General features: G+C 51.6%; 1 protein-coding gene across 1 annotated transcript; it reads left to right on the top strand.

The window, feature by feature from the left end:
- Positions 1–1,965: 1,965 nt before the first annotated feature.
- Positions 1,966–7,631, top strand: INHBB (inhibin subunit beta B). The gene is made up of 2 exons (XM_062578751.1): positions 1,966–2,368; positions 5,022–7,631. Exons 1-2 carry the CDS (start codon positions 1,966–1,968, stop codon positions 5,795–5,797), a joined length of 1,179 nt encoding a protein of 392 aa, XP_062434735.1. The 3' UTR covers positions 5,798–7,631.
- Positions 7,632–8,023: the final 392 nt, after the last annotated feature.

Here is an 8,023-nt window from a genome sequence, read left to right as displayed (position 1 = left end):
GCGCCCGCGGGCCGGCTCTGCCAACGCGGCCGCGGCCGCCCCGCGGAGGAGGCAAACGCGCTCCCCGCCGCGGCCGGCGCGGTGAGCCCGTTATCCGCGCTCCGGGCTGCCCCGGCGGCTGCCTCCCCGCGGAGCCCTCCGGGGCTCCGCGCAGGGCTCCGCGCCCCTGCCGCCCCGCCGAAAACGCAGTGCCCGGCACCCGCCCCCGTTAGCTCAACCAAAACCCCGGCCCGTCGCGAAGCCAACCCGACGGCAAAGTCCCGAAGGGCTTCGCCTTCCCCGCAGCGCGCTCAGGGCCGAGCGCCGCGGCCGCGGCCCGTGCGCGCTGCCCCGGTGCGGGGCCGCGGGCGGCAGCGCCGGGCGGTGGGTGTGTTTGAGGCACCGCGAGGGAGGGAGGGAGGGGACGGGGGGAGTTAAAGAAACAGTATAGTTAATATTTCCACATCAGGAAGTTACTGTAATAGCCCAGGGGGCAAAAGACTTAACTTAATCTCCTAAATAGTGAGGAACCCATGGCGTCTCTGTTATAGGTTGGAGTTCCCACGTGGTTTTAACTCCTGTATAAAAGTTTCAGTAGAAAGTGCCACAATGTCGTGATTTTGCGGGGGGGGGGGGGATTAGCAGGAGGAGATCAGAGGAAGATAAGCGAGGAGCAAGCCGCTTCCCCGAGACCTTCCACTGCGGATCCGAGAGGGAACATCAGAGGCGTTAAAAAAGCAAAGCAAAACAAAACACAGCGTTCAAGCCAGCACAAGGCGAGCGAAAGATCAAAAAAGACGCGGAGAGAGACAGGGGGAGAGAGACACAGATTAACTGGAGCAGCAGCAGCAACAACAAAAATCACACTTAAGAATAACAACAACAATAATAATAGCGATAATAATAATAATAAAACCCAAACCACCAATAAGGGAGATTTTGTTTAAAAAGAGCGAGCGAGGGAGCGAGCAGAAGAGCTGGTCTGACCGAGTGGATCCGTGCAGCTACTCCTGGGATCGGCGGGACCGCGCCGCCTGCGCGCTCCGCGGCGGCGCCGCGCCGGGACCCCGCCGCCGCCGCCGCGCCGCGCTCAGGACCCTCCGCGCTGATGCTCCAGTAAAGCATCTCTCCGAGAATAACCCGCGGGAGGGCGGGAGGAGAAGACTCGCAAAGGTGGATCTGCTGGCCGTGCACCTCCTCCCCGCTACCCCCTCCCGAATTATGCTCCAGGTCAACTTTGATCGCACGCTAAGAAGCAGCAGGCGCTAAGGGGAAACTACCGAGCCGCAGAGGAGCGGAGCCGACCTGCACCCACGGCCTGTGGATCGTTGCCTTGCGGGGGCGGAGTGGGCGGGGGGGTCCGAGCAGCATTTCTCCCCCCCCTCCCCGGCTATAAATTGGATTGTGTATAAATCGGCTTCGTTTATCTCCCCGAGCCCCCTCCATGACGCCGGAGTGAGGAGCGGCTCTCGGCGGCCCGCCCGGACGCTGGCGAAGCGAGCGATGGACCAGGAGCGGCGGCGCCCGGGGATGCCCGTGTGAAGCGGCGCGGGGCTCCCGGGGCAGCGCGGCGGCGGCGGCGGCGCCTCCTCCTCCTCCACCTCCTCCTCCTCCTCCTCCTCCTCCTCCGGGCCGGCTCCCCTCGCAGCCTCCCGGCTCGGCCGCCGCTGCCCCCGCCCTGCTGCCCGGGCGCTGCAGCCGCCCCCTCACCTGCTGCCGCCCCCCGGCGCAGCCCGCGGTGCCTGCGCGGGTGCGTGGGCAGCCTCCCCCCGCCGCCCGCCCGGCGGCGCGCACCGCTCCGCCGGCCGCCCCCTCCCCGCGGCCCGGCTCCCCCCCGCCGCGCAGCGGTTGCGGCCCCCCGGCTGGGCTGCCACCGCCCCCTCCGCGCCGCGCCGCGCCGCGGAGCGCACGGAGCGGCGCTGCCTGCAGACGGGCTCCCTGCGGCGCGTCGCGGCGGCCCCCAGCTCGGCCCCCCGCTCCTCCGCCATGGACGGGGCGGCTCGCCGGGGGGTGCTGGCCGCGCTGCTGGCCTGCGGGCTGCTGCTGCTGGGCGCCGCGGCCACCCCGACCCCGCCGGCCCCCGCCGGCGGCTCCCCGCAGGACACATGCACCTCCTGCGGCTTCCGGCGGCCCGAGGAGCCGGGCAAGGTGGACGGGGATTTCCTGGAGGCGGTCAAGAGGCACATCCTGAGCCGGCTGCAGATGCGGGACCGGCCCAACATCACGCACGCCGTGCCCAAGGCGGCCATGGTCACGGCGCTGCGCAAGCTGCACGCCGGCAAGGTGCGGGAGGACGGCCGCGTGGAGATCCCCAGCCTGGACGGGCAGGCGAGCGCCGGGCCCCCGGCCCACGACCCCATCTCCGAGATCATCAGCTTCGCCGAGACAGGTGGGCGCCGCCCTGCCCCGCTGCCCCGTCCGCGGCCTGTCCCCTGCCTGTGCTGCCTCTTCCCCTGCCTCTCCCGCCCGGCCCCTGCCTGTCCCCCTGCTCGCTGCCCCCTCGACCACCCTGCTGCCGGCCCCCGCAGTCACCCTGCCTGACCCCCTGCCTGCCTTGCCTCGCTCCTTTCCTTTCCCTGTCCATCGTCCTGCCGACCCTGCCTGTCCCCGTGCGAGCCCTGCCGGCGCACTCCGCCTGTCCCCTGCCCGGCCTCAGGCCGCTCCCCTGCACGTCCTTGCCTGTTCCCGCTGCCTGTCCCCCTGCCCGCGACGGGGGACGCAGCTGCTGCGCTCGCCCGCGTGTCCCCCACCTCTCCCGCTCTCCCCTATGCCCTGCACCGCCTCGCCCTGGCCCTGCCTGCCCCTTTCTGCCCTCTCCGTGTGTGCCCCTGTGCCCGGCTGCACCCTGCAGCTCCTGCCGGCACCCAGCCTCGCTGCCCCTGCCTTCCCCCCCCCCGCAACCCTGCCGGCTGTGCTCGCCTTCGGGCCCCGTGCGTCCCGCTGTCCCTCCTCCGCCTGTCCCACTCCATCTCCTGCATCCCTCGCCTCGTCTGTCTGCCCTGCACATTCATCTGGCTCCTTGAATGCGTCCGTCTGTTGCGACTTTCCTTCGCCTTTCTTCCCTTTCCGTTCATTTCCCATTTATTTAGCTTTTGTTCGCAGTGTTGGCCTTGTCTGTCTGTCCACTGCGTGCAGCTTCCTACCCGTGACGTGTCTACCCCCTCTCTGCCCGTCCATCCATTTACAAACTGTGCCATCCGTCCCTCCGCAGTATCGGCCATCTCTACCCGACCCGGCCGTTGCAGTTGTACCTCAGCTGGATCCCTTCAGCCCGGCTCCCCAGCCGTTTATGCAGCAACCGTTGTGCCCGTGAACTTTGCACATCTGGCCGTAACGCCATCACTCTGCGGATTAGCTCGCTCTTGTCTATCTGCCCATCTCTCCTTTTTCATCAGTCTGTCACTCAGTTCATTTCTTTCTCTATCTTCCTGTGGCATCTATACACCATTTGTCCACAAAATAAATCTCTCTCTATTCTATATGCTGCCCACTCTTTATCTACCCTCCCACCCAAAGCATATGCATTTACAGTATCTATGGGATTTGTTGCTTTATACGTATGCTAGTTATATTCACATCCAAAATTCATGGGCACACGTTCTCGTACAACACAAGTAACGTATATTGGTGCAACAGCACAGTGCTGTTCTTTTTCTGTCACTGTCATCGCAGTTTATAAAGAAGTTGTGCATTTACTAACGTACGGAAGGTTTTCTGAGCATGCATTTTGGGTTTTATTATGTTTTAATAGGCCGTTGTTGCGAGATCTGTGGTAGGCTTGTAGTTCCATTTAGTATTCAATTAATTGCTTGCTTTTGTAACACTTCCAAATCTACTTTATGTAAAAAACATAGACAGACACAGTGAAAATTTTTGTCCCTGAAATACTGCGAAGTACCAAGTGGGCCCTGGAGGCATATTTGAACGGCACCTAGAGTAACAAATGAGGACACTGACTACGCAGAAAATCCCATTCAGAGGTTGACAAAAATCATAAAGATTCTTAAGAGAACAAAAGGAAGAACAATCTGCATTTGGCTCTGAGAGAAAGAAGTCAAACAGATAAGGGCAGATGAGAAAATGCCTTTCCTGCAATAATTTTAAGTAGAGATCGGGAGAGTTCGATTCAAGCACCAGGATTACAGTCTCTGTTGGAAAGGCCAGCTTGTACATTAATCACCTCTGCCAAATTTAGTTAGGACTTAGAGTACAAAATTCCAGCAAGGACACCGGTATTTCTGAAACATTTCATGCAGCAGACTCTTTTGTTTACAAATAATGGGTTATGTCAGACATTTGGTGACATTTGGTTTACTGTGATAATTTCACTCACTTAATTCTGGTGTTATTGAAAAGTATATTGAGAACAGCCAGTAATGATACTATGATGACAGCAACGGCTTCATTTGATCGCCTCGTATGTGAGTTTATCTTTACAGGGGAAAATGCAAAGGTTGAGATTATTAATAGCGGATATTCTGTCAGATGAAGTGGAGGATAGCTTCATCTGTTGAACAAATAGGCTCGTTATTGAATGTTTTTTCCCTCGATCTTGTGAAGCTTCTCTGTTAAACTGAGACGAGAATATGTGAAAATTGAAACAAAATCCCTTGTTTGGCATTGACGTTTCAGTGGTTACTAAAGAGACTTTTCCTGTGAAAATCAGTGCGTGTCTGAAAGTTAAAACTATTCTTAAACTGACAAGATAGGAAAGTACAAATGCTGGTCTTTTCAAGGTACTGTTGTAACGTCTTTAAAGCTATCTGACTGGAAAAATCTAGTATTCTGGAGAGCCTTTACTGGTTTCTGTAGATCTGTCACATTCAACTATAGCCCGATTATGAACGTTACTGTGGGAAGTCCCTTTTCAATTCATTTCTGTTACAAATTCTGGATATCTGATTCAGTGCATGCCTTCTGGCTGATACAGTCTTTTAGCTCTTTTGATCAGCTGTGTTCTAGTGTTGTTTCTGAATCCAGAATAGCACAAAAGATGCATTTTCTTTTTGACTTAATCTTGGTGATCTCTCCTTATCTTGCAGACGATCTGGCCTCATCTAGAGTCCGCCTCTATTTCTTCATCTCGAATGAAGGGAACCAGAACTTGTTTGTCGTTCAAGCCAGCCTGTGGCTTTACTTGAAGCTGCTTCCATATGTCTTAGAGAAAGGCAGCAGGCGAAAAGTAAGAGTCAAAGTCTATTTCCAAGACCCGGACACTAGCAACAAGTGGAATGTGGTTGAAAAGAAAGTTGATCTCAAAAGAAGTGGTTGGCACACTTTTCCCATGACAGAGGCGATCCAGGCTCTGTTTGAGAAAGGAGAAAGGAGACTGAACTTGGATGTTCAATGTGAGGGCTGTGAAGAGTATTCAGTGCTGCCAATTTATGTGGACCCCGGGGAGGAATCCCACCGGCCTTTTTTAGTGGTGCAAGCCCGTTTAGCTGATAACAAACACAGGATCCGGAAAAGAGGTCTGGAGTGTGATGGCAGGACCAATCTATGTTGCAGGCAACAGTTTTACATTGACTTTAGACTCATTGGGTGGAATGACTGGATCATAGCACCATCAGGTTACTATGGGAATTACTGTGAAGGGAGCTGCCCGGCCTACTTGGCCGGAGTCCCAGGGTCAGCTTCCTCTTTTCACACCGCGGTAGTGAATCAGTACCGAATGCGGGGGCTGAACCCGGGCACCGTGAACTCCTGTTGCATTCCAACCAAACTTAGCACAATGTCAATGCTGTACTTTGATGATGAATACAACATTGTGAAAAGGGACGTTCCCAATATGATTGTGGAAGAATGTGGTTGTGCTTGATTTAAGGTGTGTTTTTTGGGGGGGAGAGAGAGAGAGCATTCCCGTACTAGATGGTATTGGAGGAAGTTTCACTGTGTATCCAGGCATCAGTGTTGAAAAGTCACTGTGGAAAAGTTTGACTAAAAAAAAAAAATCATTTCACTTTGGTGTCAGGACAGTGGCAGTTTGTGGATCTTGGACACTTATATATTCTACCACTTATAAGTTAACACTATGAAATATCTTAAAGACACACACACAAACACACACACACAGACACACACAACGTGCGTGCACACACACACACAGAGACAAACACACACACTCAGACACACACAGACACACACAAGGCAGCTTGAAAAAAGGGATGTAAGCAAGAGGAAGTCAGTGACCAGTGACAATGTAACTAAATGCCTGCCAGTACAAGTGAATGGTTCAGCAGCTGTTTCCCCACCTGCTAGCGAAGTCAGACCGAAATGAGCTCCCTTTGCTCAGGCAAAAGCACAAACTAAGAGAACACAACATATTCTTGCACGCAGGTGTCAAAATGACCAAACTTAGAAATTAAAACAACAACAACAAAAAAGAAAGGCAAGAAAAAGAAGACTGTCGCCTCTTAGGTCTAATGGGAAGCTGCAGAACACCTGCCTTTGTAGGTGATCACTTCCTCTTAATTTAAATTTATCTAAATATAAACATCACAGATACCCGCATCTTCATACTGCACTTCCAGTAAGGAATCATGTGATAACACCAGAGCGAGCAAGCGAGAGAGAGAGAGAGAAGAAAGGAGACAGATACATAAGCAACTGCTGTATTTCTAACGTCAGACTGTTGCGAAGTCACAAGCTGGGCTGGCATTATTTGATGCTTTAACTGACCATTAGAAATCCGTGGATGGCTATACCTGTTGTGTCTCGGAAAAGGGGATTTGATATCGTATCTGGACTGTGTTGACCGTTAGCATCTCTCACTGTTCTAAGAACAAAAAATCAAAGTTGCAATCTGTGTTCTTCAACAGGGGACTCAGCAAGGACACGTCACGTGGGGGAAAACAAACAAACAAACGCTACCACGACTAAACCAATGAACCCTAAAGAGGAATGACAGTAATACAGTGGAGACACTCTGAAAAAAATGCAGTGCATTTAATAACAGGCGAGGAACATTTTAACAAGTCTTGGAAAGGAGGAGAGAGGAGAGTGCTTTCAATTTCCTTACCAGGAGGTGTCAAGGATGGCCATAAAGATCAGAAAATAATGATACAGCATAGCACTTGCAAACTGCTTGAATGCACGTATAATAGCACTTGCAAATTTCAATGCCTTGAAAAGTGGTACTTGATAGTGCACTTATCTTTGCTCACTATCTAGGTAAACAGGTGCCGCATGAGCTATGCAATTTAAAGTGTTGACCCATACTAGACAAAACTGGACTTATGATATGACTTTTTTATATTTTTTTATACTTGAAATTAAATCTTTTGCTTCTTTTTTAAAGCGAATGATTGCTTTTAATGTTTGCACTGATTTAGTTGCATGATTAGTCAAAAAACTGCCATTTGAAAAAAATGTTATTTTTATAGCAGCAAAAAATGAATACAGTTAAATGTATTATACATAAATTTTGGAACCAAAGAGGCCAACATATTAGTTATAATTTTTATGAGATGGCAAAGCCATCATATATCATGTAGTCATACTGAGCAATCCCTCACAAGGCCTACCAATTATTTCAGGGTACAAAATGGATTCTGTTTGTTCTATTCAATGTCTTTTCTATACCATACGCACATGGAACATAGAGTGAAAAAAATGACTATTGTAGAATACATTACAATATGTGCATCCTTTAAATCCAATTTTTATGTTTATTTAATAAAGTTCCTTTTAGGTTCTGTTCCATAATAATTTAAACCAAACAATTTTCACTTAGATTTGCTGTTGAAGTATTTTACATTTGTGTACAGTTTAAATAAATAAATAAAAAAAGACTGAAAACGGGGTGTGCTTTTTTTTGCACTGTGTAACATCTGGAGAAACTTGGTTACTTTCCGCACCGAGTGTGGGTGCAGATGGTGAACTGTCGCATTAGACTGTATTCATATTAGTCATTGCAGAAAGCCTTGTCTCAGAGTTCAGCTGTTGTACTCTTTTTTTTCCCTTCTTTCTCTCTGTCTCTCTCTCTTTTTTTTTCTTTTTCTTTTTTTTTTAACCATCTATATATGTAAGCATCTGCTTATTTGTA

Source organism: Rhea pennata, chromosome 6, assembly GCF_028389875.1.
Source record: "Rhea pennata isolate bPtePen1 chromosome 6, bPtePen1.pri, whole genome shotgun sequence".
NCBI classification, from domain to species: Eukaryota; Metazoa; Chordata; class Aves; order Rheiformes; family Rheidae; genus Rhea; species Rhea pennata.
Note: the sequence above shows the minus strand (reverse complement) of the source record. Positions and strands in the feature narration are given on the sequence as shown.

Excerpts from the sequence above, each read along its gene's own strand:
- INHBB (XM_062578751.1), top strand. The coding sequence starts at position 1,966 with ATGGACGGGGCGGCTCGCCGGGGGGTGCTGGCCGCGCTGCTGGCCTGC. Across the intron at positions 2,369-5,021 it reads CATCAGCTTCGCCGAGACAG|ACGATCTGGCCTCATCTAGA; the intron begins GTGGGCGCCGCC and ends CTTATCTTGCAG.